The sequence below is a fragment of the Canis aureus genome, chromosome 13, assembly GCF_053574225.1.
Source record: "Canis aureus isolate CA01 chromosome 13, VMU_Caureus_v.1.0, whole genome shotgun sequence".
Lineage (NCBI taxonomy): Eukaryota > Metazoa > Chordata > Mammalia > Carnivora > Canidae > Canis > Canis aureus.
The window spans coordinates 57,737,457-57,764,202 of NC_135623.1; the positions used below are offsets into that span (position 1 = coordinate 57,737,457).

The window sequence follows — 26,746 nt, forward strand, 5'->3', positions numbered from 1 at the left end:
CTCTCCCTCTATCCCTACCCCCCCTCCTGCTTGTGCTTTCTCTCCCTCTCTAAAAAACAAAAACAAACAAACAAACAAACAAAAAATATATATATATATTTAAAAGTAAAGTATACAATTCAGTGGTTTTGAGTATATTCAAGAGATTGTGCGAATAGCACCATTATTTCCAGAACTTTCTCATCATGCCACTCCCCATTCTCCGTTACCCTAATCCCTGGCAACCACCAGCCTGGATTCCACCTCTACAGATTTATCCATTATATACATTTGATATAAATCAGTCACAAATTATGTGCCCTTTGAGTCTGGCTTCTATCACTTAGCATGTTTTCAAAGTTCATCTATATTACAGCAAATAGTAGAACTTTGTGCATTTTTTTTTTTTTTTTTTTTACAGATAAATAGTATTCCATCAGCTGGATATACCACAATTTGTCCATTCATCAATTGTTGGATATTCGGATTGTTCCCATTTGGGGGCTATTCTGAATGATGCTGTGAACATTCATGTACAAGTTTTTGTGTCGATGTATGTTTTCAGTTCTCTTGGGTGTATACCTGGGAGAATTCCTGGGTCACATGATAATTCTGTACTTAACTTTTGAGGAGCCACCAAACTGTTTTCACAGTGACTGCAGCATTTTACATTCCCGCCAGCAAAGCATGAGAGTTCTGATTTTTCCACATTTTCACTAACACGTGTTATTAACTGACTTTTTGAGTCGAGCCTCCCTAATTGGTGTGGAGTATTTCATTGTGGTATTTATTTATTTGTTTGTTTATTATTTATTTGTTTGTTTCTTTATCTAATCTATGTAATTTATTTATTTTTTATGTATTTATTTGTTTTTATTTAAATTCAGTTTGCCAACATATAGTATAACACCCAGTGTCTCATTGTGGTTTTGATTTGGATTTCCTTAGTGGCTAATAATGTTGAGCATTTTCTGGATGCAAATTGGCCATTTGTATATATTCTTCGGAGAAATGTCAATTCAAGTCCTTTGTCAATTTTTGAGTTGGGTTCTTGAGTTGTAAGGATTCTTTATATGGTCTGGATACTTCATCCTTATCATATATATAGCTAGCAAATGTTTTTTCCTATTCTTTTCACTTTACTTTTTTAAAAACTTTTATTTATAAGCAATCTCTGCACCCAAGATGGAGCTCAAACTCACAAGCCCAAGATGGACTGTCACATGCTCTACTGACTGAGCCAGCCAGGTGCTCCTCTCTTCACTTTCTTGATGGTGTATCTTGGTAGTGCCCTTGGTGCATAAGATTTTATTTTGAAGAAGTACAATTTATCAATTTTTTGTTGTTGTTGCTTGTGCTGTTGGTTCATATCTAAGAAGCCATTGCTAAATCAAAGGTTGTAAAGATTTACTCCTATTTTTTTCTAGGTGTTTTATAGTTTTAATTTTTATGTTTAGGCCATTAATCTACTCTGAGATAATTTTTGTATATAGAACCAGGTTAAAAGTTCTACTTCATTCTTTTATACATGGATATCCAGTTGTCTTTGCATCATTTGTTGAAAAGACTATTGCAAAAAAGAAAGAAAAGACTATTTTTTTCTTCATTGTGTGGTCTTGGCACCCTTGTCAAGAATCAGTTGACCATAAATGTATAGTTTTATTTCTGGACTCACAATTCTATTCCATTGTTCTGAATGTCTATAGTTATGCCATTAACATAGCGTTTTGATTACTCTAGCTTGGTTTTGAAATTGGGAAGTCTGAATCTTCCAATTTTTTTTTTCTCCAAGATTTTTCTGGCTATTCAGTGTCCCATGTGATTCCATCTGAATTTTAGGAACAGCTTTTTCACTCTTGTGAAAAAGGATGTTTGTATTTTGATAGATATTTCAGTGAATCAAAATTGATATCAATTTTAGGAATGTTGCTATCTTAACAATATTAAGTCTTCCAATTCATGAGCATGGGCTATCTTTCCATTAATTTCCATTATTTAGGTATTCCTTAATAATTTCAACAGTGTTTTGTGGCTTTCATTGTACAAGTCTTATACTTTCTTGGTTAAATTTATTAAGTATTTTCTCTTCTTTTTCATGCTAGTATAAATGGAATTGTTTTCTTGATTTCATTTTTGGATTGTTCATTGCTAGTGTATAGAAATACAACTGATTTTTGTTTGTTGATCTGGTGTCCTACAAGTTTGCTGAATTCATTTGTTAATAGTTTTGTGTGTGTGTGGGGGGGTGTATTCTTTAGGGTTTTCTATATAAAAGATTGTATCATCTCTGAATAGAGAAATTCTTACTTCTTCCTTTCCAAATTGTATGCATATTATTGCTTTTTCTTGCCTAAATGCCCTGGCTAGAACTTTTAGTACATTGCTGAATAGAAATGACAAGAGTGGACATCTTTGTCTTATACTTTATCTTACACTTATAATGGGTCATCATTAGGTATGATGTTAGCTGTAGGATTTTTGTAGGCACCTCTAATGAAGTTGAGGAATCTTCTATTTCTAGTTTGATAAGTGTTTCTATCATGAAATGGTGTTGGATAGTGTCAAATGTTTTTTCTCTATCAATTAAGATGACCATGTGGATTCCCCCTCCCATTATTCTATTAATGTGGTCTATTAAACATATTCATTTTTGTATGTGAACCACCTTTGCAGTTCTGGGAGAAACTCCACTTGGCATACTATATAATCCTTTTAATATGCAGCTTGATTCAGTTTACTAGTATTTTGCTAAGGATTTTTTGCATCTATATATTCATAAGGGATATGAACTTTTCTTTTTTGTTAGGTCTTTGACTTTGGTGTTGGGGGTTGCTGACCTAATTGAATGAGTTAGGATATGTTTCCTCCTCTTCTATTTTTTTTTTCCTCTTCTATTTTTTGAATAGAAAATAGGGTATATTGGAAGGATTGCTGTTAATTTTTTAAATGTTTGTTAGAATTCATCTGTGAAGCCTTCTGGCCCTGGGCTTTTCTTTGTTGAAAGTTTTTTGAATACTGATTCAATTTCCTATTATAAGTCTATTCAGAATTTCAGTTTCTTCTTTGGATCAGTTTTGGTAGTTTGTGTGTTTCTAGGAATTTGTTCATTTTTAAAAAAAATATTCATGACAGAGAGACAGAGAGAGAGAGAGAGAGACAGGGAGAGAGACAGGGAGAGGGAGAAGCAGGCTCCTTGCAGGAAGCCTGACATGGGACTTGATCCCAGGTCTCCAAAATTACACCCCAAGCTGAAGGGGGCGCTAAACCGCTGAGCCACCAGGGCTGCACAAGAATTTGTTAATTTTGTCTGTTACTCAGTTCGTTGGCATACAGCTATCCCTAATATCCTGTTTGTCAATATTGCTGATTTTTACAAATAACCAGCTTTTGGTTCATTGATTCTCTCTGCTGTGTTTCTATTTTATCTTCACTTTCATCTTTATTATTTTCTTCTTGGTTTGGTTTTAATTTGTTCTTTTTCTAGTTCCTTAAGGTTGAAACTTAGACTATTGATTTGAGATCTTTTTAAAGTAGGCATTTACAGCTAAAATTCTGCACTGAGTGCTCTCATAAGTTTTGGTATATTGGGTTTTCATTTTTACTCATCTCAAAGTATATTCTAATTTCCCTTGTTATTTCTTCTTTAACTCATTGTTCAAGAGTAAGTCATTTAATTTTCCAGATTTCCTTCCGTTACAGATTTTTAATTTAATTCTATTGTGGCCAGAGAAGATACTTGTATGACTTTTTAAATTTATCCAGACTTTTGTGACCCAATATATGGTCTCTTCTGGAGAACGTTCCATGTGTACTTGACAAAAATGTGTATTTTGTTATTGAATAGAGTGTTCTATATAGGTCTGTTAGGCTTAGTTGGTTTATAGTGTTTAAAATTTTATTTCTTTTTGATCTTCCATCTAAGTGTTCTATCACTAATGAAAGTGGAGTATTGAAATCTCCAGCTATTGTTGAACTGTTCATTTCTCCCTTTAATTCTGTCAGTTTTTGCTTCATCTATTTTAGAGCTCTGTTGTTGGGTACATACTTGTTTCTGATTGTTATATCTTCTTGATGAATTTATCATCTAATAATTATATAATGTCCTTCTTTATCTGTTGTAACAACTTTTGTCTTAAAGTCTACTTTGTCTGATACTAAAATAGCCAGTTCTCTTTCTCTACTTCTTGGGGTTTATTTTCTGTATTTTTTAAAAGATGGGGGCAGGGAGGGGCAAAAGGAAAGGGAGAGAGAGAATTCTAAGCAGGCTCCACACCTAGCACAGAGCTCACCAATCCAGGGCTCCATCTCATAACCCTGAGATCATGACCTGAGCTGAAATCAAGAGTCTGAGGCTTAACCGACTGAGCCACCCAAGCAACCCACTCCTGTTCTCTTTTGATTACTATTTGCATGGAATATCTTTTCCACCCTTTTAATTTTAATCTATTTGTGCCTTTGACTCTAAAATGAGACTCTTATAGCATACAGTTCATTTGTTGAGCAGTTTTTGAATACTTACTTTGTGCAAGCAATTACCTATGCTCTGGGAAAGATAGTTCCTGTGTTCACGAACTGAAAATCTTATGAATATTTCATAAAATAGGGGATAAATAAAAGTGATTTGGTGGGAGCATTCAATTTGTGAAAATCCACAAATCTTTAGTAAGATTTATGCCATTTTCTGTGTGTGTTATACTTCAAAAAAAAAGATCCCTCCAAGGAGTACTTTGTGAATTCAAAATTAGAAGAAGTTATTTTCAGCTGAGAGAATAGGGGAACAAACGCTTTCACTGGGAAACTGACTTTCAGGCTTTATGTTATATTTTTACTGACAATTCATCATTATCAGAATAAGGTGGCTTTATTTTCATGTAAGCAGATGACACCATCATCTCATCATTTTTGCCGCTCCATGATGCCAGTACCAAACGTCATCTGAGTTCTTCATGCATATTAACCTCCTGAATTCTCCTAGCAGCCCTATGAAATAGGTTACTATTACTGTCTCTATTTGACAGAGGGAAACATGAGACACAGTGAGGTTACCTAAGTGGTAGAGGGCAGGATACAAATAGCTCAGTACAGCTTATCTCTTGTAGAAGGAGTATCAGTTCTCGAAGTGTGGTCCAGGAACCCTCATGGGTCCCAAGACCCTTTAGGGAGAGGGCAGTCCACAAGATCAAAACTATATTTATAATACTGTTAAGACATCATATGCCTTTTTCACTCTCATTCCCTCAAAAGTGTACAGTGCAGTTTTCCAGAGATAGTATGATGTGTGCTATCATAACAGATTGAATGCAGCAGCAGATAGGAGAATGCAGCTCTCCTCCATAAAGCTAGACACTGAAGAAGATTTTCAACATGGAAAATAATGCCATTCTTTTCACAAAATTTTTTGCTTTGCAAAATATCGTTCTCTTTTGTGAACTGTATTATTCATGTTAACATTTAATGGGCTTATTATTGCTTTTAAATAACTTAGTAAATACTTAACATTTTTGTTTCAATTTTTAATAGAAATATCTATAGATACAATTCACATAAATAGAAGTACTTTGGAGTTCTCAATAATTTATAAAGAGTGGAAGACTGTCCTAAGATGGGAAAGTTTAAGCATCACAGCCCCAACCTGTTCTGTTTTAGGGCAGGAGCCACAGAAAAGCTGGTTTTGTGATGACAGCAGCAGCTTTGGAGTCTGACCCACCTCCGTTGGTGACCTGGCGCCTAACAGTTTATCCTTCCTTTTCTTCTGTGCCACTGGACATCCTGCCTCCATCCTGGGAAGGCCACGAGAATTAAGGGACAGAATGCCTACCCAGGGCCTAGTGCATAGGAAGCGTCGATTAGTGGTATGGAACCTGGGATTGTTTTTGTGTTACCTGCAGGTGATGGACTTTTACTGCCAGTCTTGTGAGACCGCCATGTGCCGGGAGTGCACGGAGGGGGAGCATGCAGAACACCCCACGGTCCCCCTCAAGGACGTGGTAGAGCAACACAAGGCCTCACTCCAGGTCCAGCTGGACGCCGTCAACAAAAGGTGCGCACACCGCCCTAGACTCCCCACCGGCTGTGCCTCACGCTTGGCCTCCGGATCTCCTCTCAGTTGGATAAGAAGTTCACGCTGAGTAAATTCTCCTTTGATTGGGGGTCTGTAGTCCTAACAAGTGAGTGGTAAGGGTCATCCGTTGCTTCTTGGTAACATCTCAACTACCTTCTGTTAAGAGCAGTGGCGTCTTTTTAGTACCTCAGGATGATTAAATGAATAAAATACACTTGAGGAGAATGCTCGCCGATCTCTGAAATTTGTGCCCTGAAACCAGGCTCTCTGAGGAGCTTTACTTAGCTGCGCTTCTTGACATACACAGGACCACTGTGTTGACAGTCACTGGCTCGTCTCTGTTTGAGCCCAGCAAAAGGGTACTGACCAGCGATTGCTCAATTATCTTTATGTTTCCCTGCTTCCAGGCTTTCTCTTTGGCATGGAGATGGGGGAATAGAGCAGCTGTGTCATACATGAGAAAGACCAAATAGGAAATACACAAGCAGTTGAAAATAAATCTTATCACTGATAGTTGTAGTGAGAAAAGTGTGGTTATTCTATAATATTTAAAGGAACTTGGAAGCTTGCAAAACATTCCCAGGAAAACTCTGGGTTTGGATAAGTAGTTCATATGATTAGGTGAAAAGATACAACTATATACTTAGAACAGTGGTTCTCAATTGTGGGCAGGTATACCCCCAGGAGACATTTGGCAATGCCTGGAGGAGAGTTTGTTGTCACAGCTGTGTGTGGGGTGCTGTTGGCATCTGGCAGAGGACAGGATGCTGTCAAACAGCCTACAACACACAGGATAGTCCCCTGTAACAAAGAAGCATGTGGCCTATAATATAGGGTCAAGTTTGAGAAGGCTTGCTTCAGAATAAGGAGAAGCCGTGGTGTTCAGAGAGCCTCCAGGCTTTGTACCATCAATTATTAAAATCAGATGATCGATTAGATGAAGTAGACGTGGACCCTCAAAGTCTCTCCTCTCAAAGGCAGTAATTATGTCATGTCTTACTCATTCTGTTCTTCAGTCATTACTTTTTAAAGATGATGAAAGGCAGAGAAAATGTTTTTTTGACAAAACATAGTGTTTAGATAGATGTTTTACTATTTCTGGGTTGATGTTAAATAATCTTTAATGACTGTTCTCCAGGCTCCCAGAAATCGATTCTGCTCTTCAGTTCATCTCAGAAATCATTCATCAGTTAACCAACCAAAAGGCCAGCATTGTGGATGACATCCACTCTACATTTGATGAGCTCCAGAAGACTCTAAATGTGCGCAAAAGTGTGCTGCTTATGGAACTGGAAGTCAACTATGGCCTCAAACATAAAGTAAGAGCCCAGCCGTGCTTCTAGATAACCTGTAAGAGACAGGATACCCCGGGCACTTCCCTGCATGAGCTTATTGTGTTCTCATAACAGCAAAGGGATTCAGATGGGTCCTTAAAGTGTCACTGTGGCATAGTAAACAGTAGTTTTCCTTTAATGGCACAGCCAGCTCTTTTCCCCTTCCTCTCTTAAGCAAAGGCCTATGATTTTTGCCGGAAAGTACCAATTTATAATGTGACACAGGGCAAGATTGAATATAAAGTAATGCTTTCAGGATTTAGGGTTAAGCTGGATTATTTTTCCTTCCTTAGCTAGAATGTCTAATAGTCTCTTAATTGCTCCCTCTTCCACACCAACCTGTTAGTCAACTTCAAAGTGAACCCTGGCTGCAGCTTTTCACATGTCCCATCACAAAAGCAAGGGATCTAAAGCTTCTAGTATTCGGATGTGGAGGGAGAGTTTTCATTTGTCTGGTTTTCTGTCCCTTTAGGTGGCAGCAGGGGAAGTGGGGACTTTGTGGAGAGATGCTGAATAGCGAATACTTAAGATGCCGGGCATAGCGGTTTGTTTCCCAGGCTCCCGGTGGTGACGTTTCAGCTCCCCCCATCAGGAACGCAGGACCCAGGGATTGTGTGTGTGGGAGAGTGTGGGCGAGGCGGAGGGGAAAGGGAAGGCACCGGGAAGGCAGTTCAGAGTCAGGCACTAGGAGCGGGCTCGTGGCGCAGGGCGCGGCGGGCGTGGGCAGGTGCGGCGGGCGGCCGGGGCCCGCGGAGCGCAGTGCGCCTGCGCGCACCGTCCAGCGGGCCGGACCGAGCGCGCTACCCCCCCCCCCGCCCCCCGCCGCCGCCGCCGCCGCGCTCACCCCGCTCCGCGTCCCGCCCCGTCCCCGTCCGGTCCCCGCAGGTCCTTCAGTCGCAGCTGGATACGCTGCTCGAGGGCCAGGAGAGTATAAAGAGCTGCAGCAACTTCACCGCGCAGGCCCTCAACCACGGCACGGAGACGGAGGTGCTGCTGGTGAAGAAGCAGATGAGCGAGAAGCTGAACGAGCTGGCGGACCAGGACTTCCCGCTGCACCCGCGAGAGAACGACCAGCTGGACTTCATCGTGGAGACCGAAGGCCTCAAGAAGTCCATCCACAACCTCGGGACGATCCTGACCACCAACGCCGTCGCCTCCGAGACGGTGGCCACGGGCGAGGGGCTGCGGCAGACCATCATCGGGCAGCCCATGTCCGTCACCATAACGACCAAGGACAAGGACGGCGAGCTGTGCAAGACGGGCAACGCCTACCTCACGGCCGAGCTGAGCACGCCCGACGGCAGCGTGGCGGACGGGGAGATCCTCGACAACAAGAACGGCACCTACGAGTTCCTGTACACGGTGCAGAAGGAAGGGGACTTCACCCTGTCCCTGCGGCTCTACGACCAGCACATCCGGGGCAGCCCGTTCAAGCTGAAGGTGATCCGCTCGGCCGACGTGTCCCCCACCGCCGAGGGCGTCAAGCGGCGCGTCAAGTCCCCGGGCAGCGGCCACGTCAAGCAGAAGGCGGTCAAGAGGCCCGCGAGCATGTACAGCACCGGGAAGCGGAAAGAGAACCCCATCGAGGACGACCTCATCTTCCGAGTGGGTGAGGACAAGGACGGCGCGCCGCCGCGGGGAAGGCGCTGGGGCTGGGGCGGGGGGAGCTGGGGGCGGGGAGGGGACGGAGAGCTGGGAGGCCGGGGGGCGGGGACCTGGGGGGGCGGGGGGTGCTGGGGAGGCTGGGGGCTGGGGGCCCTGGGAAAGTCGTGGCGCCGGGAACCTCGCGGGTCGGGGCTGGGACTTCAGGGCGTTGGGAGGCACGGCTGCCTTTCGTTAGGTGAACTGTGCCGTCTCCTCCGGAGAGTTCCCCCTTTCTGTGTTCCCCCTTTCCTCCCCCCCTCCTCTCTCCTCATCCCTCTTCCCATCCCCCGTGCCTGTGTCCTCCTTCTCCTCCCCAGAAGACCTCCCTCCCAGCCCTGGTCTCCATCCCCTCCCTCGCCCTCCTCTTTCCCCCTTTCTGTCCTCCCCACCTCGCCTCAACCCTCCCCCCTCTGCCCCTCCCCCTCTGCTCCTCCCCCTCCCCCAGCCCCCGTTCCCCTCCTTGTTTCTTCTCTCCTCCCCCTTTTCTATCCTTGCTCCTCCTCCCCCCCCTCCTCCTAACACAAGTGCTGCATGTTGGTTGCAGAAAACTAAAAACCGAAAATAACCAAAAGGATAAATAGAAAACTCACAGCACTCGCAATCCGGAAATCTTACAGGACATGTTGGCAGTCTCACCCCCCAGCCCACCCCGCCCCCCTCCCATTACGGGAGCGTCTTCAGGGTCACTAAAGGTCGACGATCCTTTGGTCAGATCCCCTTCCCCCCTGCCCCCCGTTGTTTCTCTTGAAGTCTGCCGGCTCGGGCTGCGCCGTAGCGGAGGGTCTGACGCCTCCCGTCACCTCCTCTGCGCTGTGAGGGCTGGGGCTGGGGGACACGGTGCAGTGCAAGTCGTGGTCACTTGCAGGTGTGTGGAGCTCGAGAGCAGCTCTAAAGAGGGCAGGGTGACTGCGAATCGGGAGAATGGAATGGGGTTGGGTGACTGGGTGACAGGCACTGAGGGGGGCACTTGATGGGATGAGCACTGGGTGTTACGCTATACGTTGGCAAATCGAACTCCAATAAAAAGAAAACACGAAAAATACATTAATAAAAATAAAAAAGACCCCCCCCCCCAAGAAAAAGGAATGTGGTTGGGGCGGAAGCAAGACGGTTTAGGATGAGCCAATAGATTGGAGAATGCAAATCTCAGATTCCCTTGTCTGCTTTGTTGCCTCTGATTTTTTTGTTAACTGTTTATTCTCAGTAGAAAGCAAACTAAATGTAAATGTCAAGAAACTTTGTGATTCTTAAGAAAAAAGCCTGCATATTAATGTTTCCAAAAGTACTTCCATCCTGCTTGTCTTTCTGCCTCTTAAGTCCTGCGTTGTAGCATCTCTAAAAGGGTGCTGGGCAGTGTATGAACTGTGTCAGGGAGTCTGGGGTTCAAATAGAATGGGGAGACCTCCGTGAAGGAAACAGACTTTTTTTAAACCACAGAACCTTTATTTATTTTTTTTAAAGATTTTATTTATTTATGAGAGACACAGAGAGAGAGAGAGAGAGAGAGAGAGAGAGAGAGGCAGAAACACAGGCAGAGGGAGAAGTAGGCTCCATGCAGGGAGCCAGTGGTGGGACTCGATCCCAGGTCTCCAGGATCAGGCCCTGGGCTGAAGGTGCGCTAAACTGCTGGGCCACCCGGGCTGCCCACCACAGAACCTCTAGAATCGGCCAGGATGTACTGTTAAGTGTCCAAGGCAGAAGGATATCAGGCAGCACTTCCACAAAGCTTTTCTGAGCAGAGAACTTTTTCCGTGGAACATCTTGAGAAATGAAAACTCCTTGGGCAGAAGCTGCTCTGTGTTAGTACTTTAGGCTGAATATTGTAAAGGCCATGGCAGGGTATGTAACTTGTCAGTTCACAGCCTAGAGGCCCTCCTTCATTCACTGGCCATTTGTGCAGCGTGAGTGCAGAAGTGGGAGGCACGCCTGCCAAAGCAGATGAGATGGGGAGGGTGTAGGATTGGGAGCCTCCAGGGTTTGCCGCTCCGGTTCTGCCACTTAACTTGAACTTCAGGCATATCTCTCTACTTCTGAGCCCCAGTTTCCACGTGCATAAAATGAGAATACAAAAATATCTGCTTCTCAGAACTGTTGTGAGTTTAAGCTTAATGCCTGATGTGTTGGAGGAGCCAGATAAACCAGAACTATTAGTTTTGCACATGCAACGAAGGTCCTTAGAATTTCCCTACCTTTTCTTCTTAAAAAATGTCCTTTCCATTCCCCACTGATCTTCTGCATTGAGAACAAGCTCTGTCTCCTGCTCAGCCTTTTCCCCCCACCCCCTGCCCCAGCCAAGTGATCCCAGTCTCCTCCGGGCAGTGTGCCAGGTGGAGAAAGGCAAGGATCTGGGTCTGAATTCTAAATCTCCTTAGCAGCTGGACAACTCACCTTTTCTGAATCCAATGCTCAATTATTGGTAGCTGTTACTTTCCCATTATTATTAATTTTAGGCTCTATCACCACCTGTGATTCTCACCTGACATACCTCTTAGGCAGTTTTCCCCCATAATACTGATTTTGAATCCCCAGCTCCCACCAAAGAAGGAGGCATACTCTTCTTCCCTCTTACCTGTTGAGAGTTCCTTGATGATTCATTGGCATTGGTGGTGAGGTGTTTAAATGTTTAAACATCTATACAAAGCTTAGAACGGTGCCTGGCATATGACACTATGAGTTTATTCAGGAAGTAAAGATGCTGTCTCAATTTGCTAGGGCTGCTATAACAAAATACCATAGACTGGGTGGCTTAAACAAAGAAAATTTATTTTCTCATAATTTCAGAGGCCGAAAGTCCAAGGTCAAGGTGGTGCTAGAGTTGGTTTCCTCTTTCGTCTTCTAGATAGTTGTTTTCTTGCTCCTTTGACCTTGTATGGTTGTGTCTCTGTGAGTGCATACCCTGGTGTTTTTTTTCTCTTGTAAGAAGAGATTAGGGCCTTACCCTAATGGCCTTATTTTAACTTAATCACTTCTTTTAAGGTCTTTTCTCCAAATATAGTTATATTCTGAGGTACTGGAGGTGGTGACTTCAACAGATGAATTTTGACAGTTCAGCCCTTAACAGATGTTAAGCACCTCATATACGTAGGGCCAGAAAGAAAGGCAGGTCTTACAGGCCTGTTTCTCTTTAACTTTATGTTTTAATCCAGACCTAGTCATTATGCAATAATTTGGCTCAGAAAGCATTTCGGCAGCATGTAGTGCCTGCTTAGGCGCTATGCCAGGTGATGGGAATGTAGAGATAAAAGAAATGAGATCTCCTCCCTCAAAGAGCTTACAGTTTGGGGCGACAGATGGATGACCACCTGACTCTAATGTGGTGCCTAAATGGGCTGTCTCTCCATTGGGTGGGGCTCCCAAATATGGGCAGCGATTGAGTGGAAGCCTGATGGCGATGGCAATGGCGCAGGAGGTAAAAGAATTCACCTGAGGTAGAACAAAGAAGTTTATTGAACCCCACACAAGGGAGTGGTGGGTGGACCAGTAGAGGAGAGACTGAGGTAGTGGGTGGGAGTTGTTTTTAAAGAGGAAAGGTGAGGAGGTATGGGGATGTATGGACTCTTCCCTTTTTTGGGAACTGTGCCTAGTTGCAAGTAGCCCATTGGTCAGTTAGGGCCTGTGGATATTTTGAGTTAGGTCACTGATAGGCCTGTCTGTATTCAGCCAGGTGGTCGCTGTGGCCCTTCCTGCATTCCATGGCTCAAGCCTCTTTGCCTAAAAGCGGCATCTACATTTAATAGCACGGGTTAGGTGAGGGAGCTGAGAACTGAGAAAGAATTAAAAGCAGGACATGAACAAAGAGGAGGACTTATCTAGGTTGACAGGTGGAAGCAGCATTCCAGTTGGACCAACGCAAGGAAGAAAGGGAGAAGAGGAGTGAACATGATTGACGGCTCTGAACAACACATCCTGTGAGAAGATGCAGGGGAGCGTAGGTCAGAGGATTGGAAAGTGGAGAGGGCACTGGCTGGTGATGAGACGGGACAGACCAGCGTAGGAGCTCAGCGTAGGAGCTCACTGCTCCCTCAGCATCCGCTGTGCCTCCACACCGGGCACCTTATCTCTGAATTCCTCCCCCATTTTAATCTTTCTCCCAAGTACCAACTTCTCCTTTAGTATCCACTGTGATAATTGCTGTTTTTGCTTTGGCCTTATTTCCCAATAAGATCACGGATTGCCTGAGGTCAAGGATGATGTCTTTAATCGTTTATAATCCCCAACAGTACATCAAAGAATACTTTGGGTAAATACTTTGCCCATTCGAATAGCATCCAGTTGTGACCTACTGCATGATTTAACTTCCCTCTCACCACCATCAGGTCCCAGCACTGAGGTCCAGAGACACACAGACTGGACAACAACACACTAAAGCTCAGGGCCAGTCATTCACATGAATTCCCATGCCTGGAACTGTGCCAGGCAATGTCAGGCAAACTGTGCTGACCTTCGGAGAAACGTCTGTACTACTGGCTACAGCAGGTAGAGTTTACATTAACAATTAGAAGAGTTCAAGATTTTTTTTTATAGTTATGTCTTTGTTTTAGAACTTTTAAGTTTCTCTGTACAATTCGGCTTTTAGATGCGTGGTAATAGAACATGCACCATTTGGGGTGCCTGGGTGGCTCAGTCAGTTAAGCATATGATTCTTGGCTTGGGCTCAGGTCAAGATCTCGGGGTCAAGGACTAGAGCCCTGCTTTGGGCTCCGTGCTTAGCGGAAAGTCTGCTGCTCTCCCTCTCCCTCTGCCCCTCACTTCACTCATGCACACTCTCTCTCTAAAATAAGTCTTTTAAAAAATGAAATTAAAATACATCTTTATAAAACGTTATAAAAAACCTGCATAATTTTAGCAGTCCCTTTGTGTATATATTGAAGCCTGTCATGTGAGATCCAAAATTCACTGAAATTCAGCTACACCAGCATAACAATGATTCTGCTGTTCCCTTAACTGTTCTCACACATAACTGAGCTGCTCTCAAGGCAATGAATTTGTGCTTCAAGATACAAAGTTTTCATAATACATGTGTAAGGGTTCATTCAGCAACCGTAAATAATGTGTTGATTTTGTGTATTCACGAAACTGAATTATCCCTTTTTGGGTAACATAAGGGATTTTCAGGGGTCAATTTGACTCACATTTTCACCCTCCTCACCAATTATCCAGCCCCCACGTTAGATGGAACGCTGCTGTTTGAATACTTACTATGTGCCAGATACTTGACTTGTGGTATAAAGAGGGATAAGATTCTGACTAGAGGAGGCAACAGTCCATAGGAAACAGACATGTACAAAATGTACCTTCAGTTTGAATCAAGACACAGAAGTTGGGGTGGCAGGGGGTCATGGAAAGTTCCCAAATATAGCATCTAAATCTAAGATGGCTTTAAAGAGAAACATCAGATGGACGGGAGGAAAGGGTATTTTAGCTGAAGGGAGAGCAGGTCCAAAGGCATGGAGGTGAGAAACTGAGTAGTTAAGTAGTGACTCCATCATCCTGGAGCTTCAAATAGAAGCAGAGAAAAGGTTATGTGTCTTTGATAAGGAGCTTGGACTTGGTCTCTGTACCTGTGTCTCTCAGCCTCTGGGGAGGGCCAGGGATCTGCATCTTGTAAGCCATGGGGGTGATGGGAAGGCACTGAACCATGTGATGTAGTATAGTGGCTTCCTAAGCTATTATTGCCCTACAGCCTGGAGGCGTTCTAGGGGGGATCTACTCAGCAATCAGGGAGCTGCACCCCTACTGCAGGAGCTAATGCAAGGGCCAGGATTAAGAGTGTAGCGATGCAGTGGAGGGGAAATGGCAGATTGAGAAATGCTCAGGAAGGAGAGAGCAGGGCTCAGTGACCAAACTGAATTTCTTGCTGTTTGATTTGAATGCTCTAAGGATGAGTGCTGGTAGAGTCTAGCACTGCATAACTTGCAGTACATTTTAGAGAAGCAAAGTAGGTAATGCTAATTAATATTTTATTCATAGTCATAGTATGGAAGTGATAACCTAAGTAGTGGAGAACATAGTCAAGAACTGAAAAGACTGACTGCCTCATTTAAATTCCAGCCTATTTATTAGCTATATGATTTAGGGGAGGTTATTTAACCTCTTGTGCCTCAGTTCCTATATCTGTAAAATGGGAATGGTATTTTTTTTGGGGGGGTGGTATTAACACATACTTGATGGGTACCTGGGTGACTCAGTTGGCTGATGAGCCTTTGCCTTCAGCTCAGGTCATGATCCCAGGGTCCTGAGATGGAGTCCCACATTGGGCTCCCTGCTCAGCGGGGAGTCGGCTTCTCCCTCTCCCTCTGTCCTTCCCCCCTGCTCATGAGCCTGCAGGTGCACGCGCGCTTGCTCTCTCTTTCCCAAATAAAATAAATGGTGCTGAATTGGCACATTTATTAAAACAAAACAAAACAAAACTCTGCCACCTACTTGATATGGTGAGGATTAAAATAATATATGTAAAATGTATTCAAACAGTACAGGCACATGGTAAGGGCCCAGCAAATGTTGGCTATTGTTACTATTTACCCTTATCAACCAAGGTCAGGACAGTCAGAGGAAGGAGAGTATAGTTCAGTTTCGATCAGCCAGGCTGAGGTGTACCATAGGCAGTTTAGAGTATAGATTTGGAGCTCAGCAAAGAAGTCATGGCTCGAGATCAATTTGGGAGCAAAAAGTATAGAGAAGTTACTTTAAATCATTAGCTTCAGCGTGGTTCAAGGGGGAAAGGATGGGGAACAGAAGCAGGAGGAAGGACTAAGTGTTCTGGAAGTCAGGCATTGTGCAGTCCATTTCTTTGTGTCATCTTACTTAAAATCCTTGGTAGGGATAGCTAGCTCCTGTATTAATGTCTAAGCTGTCTGCAAATGCTCCTGAGTTTTATCCACCAGGTTATTATTCTAATTATACAGAATCCTATGAAGATGGTTGTGAGGATTATTCCACTCTACCAGAATATGTTCAGGAATTTTTGAATCATCTTACAGAGAGCAGCCTGGCAGTTTTGAAACTGAAATTGAACAGTTTGCAGAGACCCTGAATGGCTGGGTTACAACAGATGATGCTTTGCAAGAACGGCACTTCCAGTTTCCAGTGCCCCCACAGCGCAGTATACCTACCACATCATAACGTGGCGCATGCCTGTGTGCACACCACCTCCTAACTCTATATTTGGTGACTTCCCTGTTGGTAGCTGGAAATCCACTGTGATGGGCACATTTACACCTCAGAAGTGGGCAAAGGCTACAAATAAAGCTCCTCCCACAGCTCCTGCCCCACAAGAGTTAAATTACCAGGGCACTGTGTCATCATCCCTGCCACCAAAGGAATCGGACCAGGGGCACCTCAGAGAGCCAGGGCACGACCCCAGCCATCTGCGCCTCTGATGCCCCTGCCTTTTTAATTGCACGATTCCTCTTCATCTTAAATGTCTTTTAACTGCTGTGGTTTTCCAAAGTTGAGCTATTTGATACCTCCCACGCCTAAAAACTTAATTATATGCCCACTGTGAATGAGTTATTGTGTTAACTCCGATACTGTGCTGGAAAGCAATCCTGAATGAGTTTAGAGAGGTAGCTTAGAGCATCTGTTGATGAAACACGGGGATTATTTTTCCCTGCGCCGTCAGAGTTTGCTGACTAGAAGCCCTGAGCTGGTTTTGTCAGCTACTAAAGAAAGTCATTGAACAAAGGGGAAGCCAGGAGATGTGGGAGGGAGTGAAAGAAACACAGTTGAATGGTTTCAAATTATGTAATTCATACACCATACCTTAATGTGCCGGTGAGAAGCAGTGAATGAAACACTCACTTGTACTCTAGAGCGATGTGCTTTCTTATAAGTATAAAATCACTTAGCATGAGCTCAGAGACTGCATAGGAAGGTATGCTATTTCTCCCCTGCCTTACCTCTGCAAACCACCACCTTCCCACCCTAAAATCTCTGAGGAGAGAGATCATGCTAAGGTGGCATCTCAGGTCATCGTAGGAACCCTGGCACCACCCCTTTGAGAATCTCATCCTCAGGAACTCTTCTTGCATTTCAGTGGGAAAAGATGTCACTGATATTTCCTGAGTGCTAGGCACTGTGCTGTGTTAAGGGGTGCAGCAGCAAACGGGACAGATGTTGCCCTTGCCCACGGAGAACTCACAGTTTAGTGAGAAACAGTTCAAATACCATGTGATAAGGGATGGGGATGGAGTTCCTATGGGTTTTATAGAGAAAGCATGATCCATATAAGCCCAAAGGTAATTATCTTCACCTCAGAAACCTGGTATTCTAAAGTCTAATTAGAAACTGGGGTGCCTGGGCACCAGGGTGGCTCAGTCGGTTGAGCGTCTGATTCTTGATTTCATATCAGGTCTTGATCTCAGGGTTGTGAGATCAAGGCCTGCATAGGGCTCTGCACTTAGCGGGGAATCTGCTTACAATTCTCTCTCCTGGGTATCCCCGGTGTCTCAGCGGTTTAGCACCACCTTCAGCCCAGGGTGTGATCCTGGAGACCCGAGATCGAGTCCCACGTCAGGCTCCCGGCATGGAGCCTGCTTCTCCCTCTGCCTGTTGTCTCTGCTTCTCTCTTTCTGTCTCTCTCATGAATAAATAATAAAATCTTAAAAAATAAAAGGATTCTCTTTCCCTTTCCTCTGTTCCCCACCACCAGGACCACCATTTGCTCTGTCTCTCTGTTGCTCTCTCTAAAATAATAAAAATGGGCACTTGGATGGCTCTGTCAGTTAAGTGTCTGTCTGCCTTCAGCTCAGGTCATGATCCCAGGATTCTGGGATCTAGCCTTACATCAGGCTCTATGCTCAGTGGGGAGGCTGCTTCTTCTTCACCCTCTACCTGCTACTCCCCCTGCTTGTGCATGCTCTGTCAAATAAATAAAATCTTTTTAAAAAGTTCATCTTAAAAAATAAAAGAAGCAGGGGCTGCTGGCTCAATCAGTAAAGCATATAATTCTTGATCTTTGGGTCATGAGTTCGAGCCCCACGTTGGGTGTAGGGATTACTTAAAATTAAAAAAAAAAGAATGTGTATTAGAAAAAACATTACGTAAAAGAGCAAGAGAAGTGAGTTTTATTCTTTTCTCTGTCTTTACTACTTTTGTCCTGTGTCTAGTTTCATTTTCTTTTCTTTTTTTTTTTTTAATTTTTATTTATTTATGATAGTCACACAGAGAGAGAGAGAGAGAGAGAGGCAGAGACACAGGCAGAGGGAGAAGCAGGCTCCATGCACTGGGAGCCCGACGTGGGATTCGATCCCGGATCTCCAGGATCGCGCCCTGGGCCAAAGGCAGGCGCCAAACCGCTGCGCCACCCAGGGATACCTAGTTTCATTTTCTTATATATAAGATGGAACAGTAATATTTATCCTAACTCATGGGGTTGTTACAGGGAGTGCATGAGAGAATATATTATGAAAGTGCTGTAAATATTACTAAATATTTCTTTTTTTCATGATGTAACCTGGGGTATAATTTACTCAGTCATTAATAGTTCATCCGGGCACTCACTCATTCAACAAACATTTGTTAAGCACCTACTTGTTTGAAGATCCTGTTTTAGATCCTTATTTTGCCCAATTTCATCCTCTTGCATTATCTCATTTGAAGTATCTAGATTTATTTAGCATTAATTTTCATATTAAGTTGGAGTAGGGGTGGGAGGAAGTTTGCAGTTCTTGATCTCCTATTTCAGTCCAGGGACTTGCCATCTGTAATCTTCCTAGAGGCATGGGTGGAGGTGGCCAGGAGGAGCACAGATGAGAAGCTATTGGCTTAAAAATTCATTTTATGCTTCATTGGCTACTTTAACATCTGGGAAAAACCAGTTTAATTATCTTATGGAATTGTTGCCAAGTTGTTTATAATTACTTTTTAAGACTGGTGTTACTCATTTTACTAGCCAAAACATAACCACCAAATGAAATCTTGTACATCAAAGTAGTCAGGAAAAGATTTTATGAGTACTATGTATGTTTATATTACATTTATATTCATTTTGAAAGAACCAGTTTTCATTATATAGTAGAATCTTGGGGGAGGGGGGCACTTTTCTGTGGTCTAAATAGACTATGCAAAAAATCTTGAAGAGCATGATCCCACATTATTTCTAACTTCTGGAATTTCTATTTATTTTATCTTGTTCCCAAGACCCTTTATAAACACCTGGATTGGGGGCATTTCAGCATAATAATTTTTTTTAAAGAATTTATTTATTCATGAGAGACACACAGAGAGAGAGGGACAGAGACACAGGCAGAGGGAGAAGCAGGCTCCATGCAGGGAGCCCAACACGGGACTCGATCCCAGGTCTCCAGGATCACACCCTGGGCTGAAGGCGGTGCTAAACCGCTGAGCCACCAGGGCTGCCCCAGCATAATGATAATATGCTATATAGTTCCACGTTATTACTCACCATGAAGTTTTTTGTAGTTTTAACTGTTAGTGAAGATAGCATTAGCTGCCCCTCAGGAACATGCTGGTGGTTTCTTTTGATCTTCAGGAGTAATACTGTGATCCTGCTATGCTTAAAAACTCCTAGAATTTCAGAAAAATGACAGTCCGTAATTTCTGACAAGATGAAAGATGCTTATAAGAATCAATGTTATTGGGGCAGCCCGGGTGGCTCAGCAGTTTAGCGCCGCCTTCAGCTCAGGTCGTGGTCCTGGAGACCCGGGATCAAGTCCCACGTTGGACTCCCTGCATGAAGCCTGCTTCTTCTCCCTCTGCCTGTGTCTCTGCCTTTCTCTCTCTGTGTCTTTCATGAATAAATAAATAAAATAAAGAATCCGTATTATCCATCATGCCAACCCCAGCTATTTGGAATACTAGGCCATATGAATTAAAGAGAAATTTTTAAAAAATATTTATTTATTTATTATTTATTATTTATTATTTATTATTTATTTATTTATTTATTTATTTATTTATGATAGACACAGAGAAAGGGAGAGGCAGAGACACAGGAGGAGGGAGAAGCAGGCTCCATGCCGGGAGCCCGATGTGGGACTGGATCCCGGGACTCCAGGATTGTGCTCCAGGCCAAAGGCAGGCACTAAACCGCTAAGCCACCCAGGGATCCCCAAGAGAAATATTTTTAAAAACAAATATAAAATTTAAAACGGCAGTGCCCACTCCATCTAGCTCTTTCAAAAATATATAAGCAGGGACACCTGGGTGGCTCAGTGGTTGAGCATCTGCCTTTGGCTCAGGGTGTGATCCTGAGTCCGGGGATCAAGTCCAGCATCCGGCTCCCTGTGAGGAGCCTGCTTCTCCCTCTATGTTTCTGCCTCTCTCTGTGTGTCTCATGAATAAATAAAATTTAAAATATATATTTATAAATATATATATGCAAACTGAGACTAACATGTTTTTCCAGCTCTGTGATTTTCTGTATATGTGGGGCAACAGACTCAACCTCTAGTTAACTTGAGATGGAGGATATGAGCTGGGCCAACACCACAAGGTGCTGGAGCTTAGTAGAGGCTGTATAACCTCTTTCCAGCAGTGTGTTCTTTTGCAACAGGGTTCCATTGCTCTCATGACACAGTGGTGGTAAAATCACTCGGGTCATTTCACACTGGGCATAGAGTCTGCCTTCTTCTGGTTCTAAATGGTACTGATATGGAGTCCAGTGAAATGTCTTACCAAATTTTACCTACACTGAGAAATGTGTGTTTTATTTCTGCAAAGAAAAAAGTGTATTTTTTGCTTTTGTACTTTCTCTCCTTCCACATCACCTCTTTTGTCTTCAGAAGGAAAATTAAATCTGAGGCACCCCTTAACTTCTTTACAGCACTCTTCTCCCCATAATTTTCCCCTTCAAACATTAACCTGCTGCCTGCAGAACCTTCTCCAAGTAGAATAGGCTTTGTTTTCAGCAGGATAGATAAGCAGATAAAAGAGGGCAGCAGGCAGGTTTTTGTTCCTGCCTGGACCAGATGGGACAGCACCAGGGTCCATCTACCCTGTTGAGGTGTTTCTTATTCCTCTCCCCATTTTTTTTTTAAAGATTTTATTTTATTTAATCATGAGAAATACAGAGCAGGAGAGAGAAAGGCAGAGACACAGGCAGAGGGAGAAGCAGGCTCCATGCAGGGAGCCCGATATGGGACTCGATCCCGGATCTCCAGGATCACGCCCTGGGCTGCAGGCAGCGCTAAACTGCTGCGCCACCCGGGCTGCCCCCTCTCCCCATTTTCAATCTCTCTTTCATCTGCGTGTCGAGGTCATGGGTGCAGTTCCAATTTTACATAAGCAAGAACCTAGAACAGTCTGGGAGAAAGAAACAACCATTCTTTATACGTCATTTTTTATATTCCAACCTCTTGTAGGACTCTTGTGGTTAACTGTGTTTATTTGGTCCTTAGTTCCCCATCTTGCTAATAATAACTTTAATAAAGGTTTTTGACAAATTAAGTTTTACTCCTGAGAAATCCTGGCCTTGCCCCCATTACCTTTTAAAAAGTACAAAAAATAAATAAAAGTAAAAAGTACATATAAACTGAGCATTTTTAGAGGAATGGTTTCTTGTTCCTTCGGTTTTTGCAGTACCTGTTAACCAGCGGCTATTCAACATCAGAGGGAATGACCCAAAGCTAAAACCATGTTGGCACATACCTCCCTCGAGAGTTAAGCACCCCTTCCCCTGCCACCAACAGATACCAACACGTCATTTTAAGAGAGTGTTAGCTGATATTGATATGGGAGAGTTTGGTTCTGGTCTCAAGGAGTCCCAAGAATGAATCTCACTGCAACAGAGTTCGCAAAGCCATATAGCAGTTTATTAAGCAGAGAAACTCTCAAAAGTGAGAGGGGTGCTGCAGGGTTGCCACTGAGGGCTTTTATGGTCTGTCTTTTATAGGAAACTGACCAGGGAACTTGGTAAATTTCTTGTGAATATCAGGGTGAATTTGTAAATGTCATATCTATATTTAGAATAATTGGTAGACTTGCTACAAGTAAGATGTTTCTTTATAAATATCATGAGCACAAACAAGGTGTCCCTTTCTGTTTGGCTAATGTCTCCTTAATGTTTCTCTACATCTGCCTAACGTGGTGTTTTCTGTGAGCCTAGTGACAATTAAAGGGGGATACTCCCTAATAATTTGGAGCTAGAGAGCCAGGTTTATTTTTGTTTTTACTGTTTTATCTCTCTTTTCCTTGGGATGGGCAGGAGCCTGACTGGGGCCTTTCCCTTCCTAGCCTCATCTGCCTCCAACTCATTCCTACATCAATATCATATACATGCTTATTATAGGGATTCTATTTGTGATACATTTGAAATAAAATAGAACCCTTTTTTCCACAAGGTGGGAGATGTTCTTTCTAATCTGGATCTCAAATTTTTCTTCTATGTTAGTACGAGTAGATGAGAGAGAGGTGGTGAGTAAACTTGATGAGTCCAGGATTTCAGTGAAATAGCTACCATGTGGGTCGGGTTAAAGCCAGGAACCAAAGGGTTAATGGAATTAATCCGGGGCTGCAGACTAAGAAGCATTGTTAGCTGCAATTTTTTACCCCAAATTTATTTGTTTGCCCTTAAGTTTCCTTGACTCTCCTCCTTGGGGAGACAGATTTGAGCCTTGTCCTCCAGTCGTCTCCTTTGGCATCCCCTAGAATAAACTTTTTCTTGGCATTTTCGGTGTCTCCAAGTGACTGCTTTGCAGATTACCTTCGGTTGGGTTACATGGTGAGAACCAGGACCAGGTGGTCTACATAAGATGTTTCTGCCCAGCAATTCTGCTGAGTTTAATTCCATTGCGAGTTTCGCTTCCTAAACCCCAAACTGTTTAAGAAGGGTCTGGCCATTTCTAAGCCGTGCTTCAGCATGTGGCTGACATTAGCCACCATCCACGTGCCGTTGTCCAAGTGCGCCTAAGGCGCTGCATTGATGTCTAAAACCAAAATATCAACTTGCTCTTTTGAGTAGGATAAAAAAAAATGAAATGATAATGATGAAATGAAATGATAAAAGCGCCCAAATGAGGCATAGTTTTTTCTGTGAAAATTTAAACTTCTTCCTGGTCATTTCTAAGCAGAGGTCGGTCTGTTTCCATCTGTTAATATTTACATGGTCTTATTGAAATAAGTTCCACACACTTGTTTTAAAACAAAAACACATCTGTTAAAAAAACAAAAACAAAAACACACATCTGTTAACCCATAGACGCCTTGGATTTTTCCCCCCTCTAATTTTCCTTTGCTTTTTGTATTTATTTATCCAAATACATATGGATAGGATATCTTCTATGTTTTTTTTTTTTTTTAATTATTTATGATAGGCACGCAGTGAGAGAGAGAGAGGCAGAGACACAGGCAGAGGGAGAGGCAGGCTCCATGCACCGGGAGCCCGACGCGGGATTCGATCCCGGGTCTCCAGGATCGCGCCCTGGGCCAAAGGCAGGCGCCAAACCGCTGCGCCACCCAGGGATCCCTATCTTCTATGTTTTCAAGAAGAATATACACCTTACGATATACTGAGTCTTTGAAAATAAGGCATCTGAAAATCAGCCTGCTAGTTTAATAATATCTGATGTATTGTGGTTTGTTGGATGTATTGAAAGCTTCTTAGAAGCTTCTTCAAGTCAGGTTTCTTCCAAGAGCTGCTGAGTGAGAGGGTGGGATTTCAGCAAAACTCTAAAATAAGGCCCTCTCCTGTTCTATATCCTCAATTGTAGTATTAGGTTTTTTTTAATTGTTTTTTTGTGAAATCTAAATATATTTTAATATGATTATTAATGTAACATAAAATAATGTGCAGTTAGAGCTTAAGACAAGATTGCATTTGCCTAAAAAAGTGACTTTGCAATGACTTTATTGGTCTAGAAGAGAAGTTCAGGACCATTAGGTCCTAATGGATTAGGTCATGGTGGAAGAAGTTCTCTTTTTTTGAGTGTAATTAAAAGAAAAAAATATATATTCTCAGATTACCTATGGAAACCTAATTCTCTTTAAGAAACAGACATCTGATTCTCTATTGCTTAATTTCTATTTTATTATTTTTTAAATTCCTGTGATTTTATAATTTATTTCTAGGTACTAAAGGAAGAAATAAAGGAGAATTTACAAATCTTCAAGGGGTAGCTGCATCTACAAGTGGGAAGATACTAATTGCAGATAGCAACAACCAATGTGTACAGGTATGGTTCTCAATTATATACCTTCACTTATATGGTAAAACAGATATTTGCGTATTTTCCTGCTTAAGACTTAAGATCCATAGTACAAGGACAGAAAGAGAAGCTTACAATGTGTATAGACTTTTCTTCAAATGGGGTTTGCATGTCCTGACCTGTGGTACATAGGATACATGTTTTTGACTGTTTTCCATCTTCACTAATTTCTGTGCTCATTTACATTCCAAGGAATGTCATTTGTTTTGCAGATATTTTCCAATGATGGCCAGTTCAAAAGTCGGTTTGGCATTCGAGGCCGTTCTCCCGGGCAGCTGCAGCGGCCCACAGGAGTAGCTGTGCATCCCAGTGGGGACATAATCATTGCAGACTATGATAATAAATGGGTTAGCATTTTTTCTTCTGATGGCAAGTTTAAGGTAAGATTAAGCTACCAATTGGCTGCTAAGCAGTAGAGAGAAAAAACAGGAAATACAAGGTGAAATTCAAGATTTCATACACAAAGACATGTGGATGTTACATCTAACTTTTATGGAGAGGGGCAGTGATATTGTTATAAATTTTATGTATAGGAAATAGCGGCTTCATTTTATAAAGCAATTAGGCCATTCAGTCACTTTTTTTTTTTTTTACATATTAGCAGATTTACCTAAATTCAATGAAGACAACTATTCAAAGATTATTGAAGAGGCAATTGTTATCTCCCAAATTAATTTACAGATTATTGTGTATGAAGTGCTTCCTACTTTCTCAGACCTATGATAGATGAAATGGGAGAAATAGAATCATAAAACATGCTTTCTACCTTTGAAAAGCATACAAGCCCCTTGAGGAAAATGATGCTATAAATGACACAAAAAATTTTGTGTTAGCCTTGAATCAGTCTTATATTGCTTGGTGCAATCTGAAACCTAGTGTTAAAATATAGAATATAGGAATCAAAAGGACAAGAGAATGGCAGCTGGCAGCGCAGAGAAAAAGTGAGTTGAGCTGCATTTTGGGAAGCATCCCATCATTTGACATATTTGCTATTGTCCCCAGCATCAGCTCTTTCTTGAGCAAGTCACTAAAGAGTTGAGAGCCCTCCGGTGATACCAGAAATCTCTCTTCTAAGGTGTCATCAAAGAATATTATGTGCAGCCCATTTTCTGCATTTGTTCACAAGAAGATTATGAGGCACTTTGTCAAAGGTGTTTTTGAAGGCCATAAGCACTGTGCATTCTGCATTGTCCTGTCTAGCCTGCTTAGAGGCTTCTCTTTCAGGTGACAACATGAGCTTTTTACTTAGATCAAGACTTTGGAATCCAAAGTCTGCAACTTATTAACTAATAATATCACTTCCTTGAGTCTCAATAGAGACTCACATTTGGATTTAAAAAAAAATATTTTTTAGTTAAAAAAATCTTTAAAAAGGGGGGTGGGGATTCCCGGGTAGCTCAGCAGTTTAGCGCCTGCCCTTGGCCCAGGGCGTGATCCTGGAGTCCTGGGATCGAGTCCCACATCAGGCTCCCTGCATGGAGCCTGCTTCTCCCTCTGCCTGTGTCTCTGCTTCTCTCTCTTTCTCTGTCTCTCATGAATAAATTTTTAAAAAATCTTAAAAAACAAAAAATCTATTTTTTGGGATTTGGGTAAGAATTGCTGGAGATTTATTTCTCGATTTCATATGTGCCTTGTATGAAATAGGTATCTAAGAAATGTTCTTTTCCATTGCTTCTAGTAACCCTGTCCAAAAAAATGAAATGTTTGATCAGCTGTGATTTGGACTTCATGACATGCCAGTACCTAGTCACAACTTTCTTTACCTAATGTTCAGAGATGATGCTCTTCATAATCTATTTCAGAATCCTGAAGATTACACAAAGTTCACTCAGTTTCTTATTGGAGGAATTTGTATTTTCCTTTTTAAAATTGTTGGATCACTATAGTCCTCTCATTTTTATTAAATCAAGTTACTTCCATAATTGTTAACCCTCAAATTGGAGCCCCTGTTTTATGTGGGGCAGCATCTTTTCAATCTAGGAGAATAAAAAGCCATAGTTTTTAATTCCCCTATATTACACACAACTCTTCAATTGCCCTTGAGGTTTTTTTTGTTCCACTAGAAATTTGATGACTCCATAAGATGGCTAAGTACACAGAAAGGTCTCTTGCCTTTTTATATCTCTAACTTCCTCTGCTGCTTTTGTGTTTTCATAATTCTATTTGTAGTCAGATATACCCAAATACGACAACTTTAACATCAACAGAAGAAAAACTTTTCAGTGACCTCTTGAAATTGTCCATCTAGTTTGGAAACACCCTATTTCCTCTTGGTACATATGCTAGTGAAACTATGACCTGTCTCTGACTTCATAAGTGAATGCTAAAATAAGGATAAAATCAAGAGTTTTATATCTAATATGCTGAAATATTTTATATATAATAAAACATTTTGAAACTGGAGTTTTACATTTAAGAGAGAAGGGCTTCTTGAATTATGCAATTTTCATTCAGTGGTTCAATATTCTATATATAATAGACACTCTTCCTGGAAGATCCAGATCCTCAGAGTTGGAATAAACAAGAACACTCATGCCCTCTAGAGGATAGGGGGAATGGATATG

At 42.4% G+C, this 26,746-nt stretch overlaps 1 protein-coding gene across 13 annotated transcripts in view; it reads left to right on the forward strand.

Moving 5' to 3' along the window:
* TRIM2 (tripartite motif containing 2) overlaps positions 1–26,746 on the forward strand; it is a 168,563-nt gene that overhangs the window by 124,121 nt on the left and 17,696 nt on the right. For 12 of the 13 annotated variants that reach the window (XM_077846418.1, XM_077846419.1, XM_077846415.1 and 9 more), the window contains 5 exons: positions 5,868–6,019; positions 7,179–7,359; positions 8,260–8,983; positions 24,046–24,149; positions 24,395–24,562. In XM_077846418.1, the coding sequence (XP_077702544.1) occupies positions 5,868–6,019; positions 7,179–7,359; positions 8,260–8,983; positions 24,046–24,149; positions 24,395–24,562 (1,329 nt within the window). Of the gene's footprint in view, positions 1–5,867; positions 6,020–7,178; positions 7,360–8,259; positions 8,984–24,045; positions 24,150–24,394; positions 24,563–26,746 lie in introns of those variants that run through there. The other variant, XR_013351065.1, reaches the window with a different exon arrangement.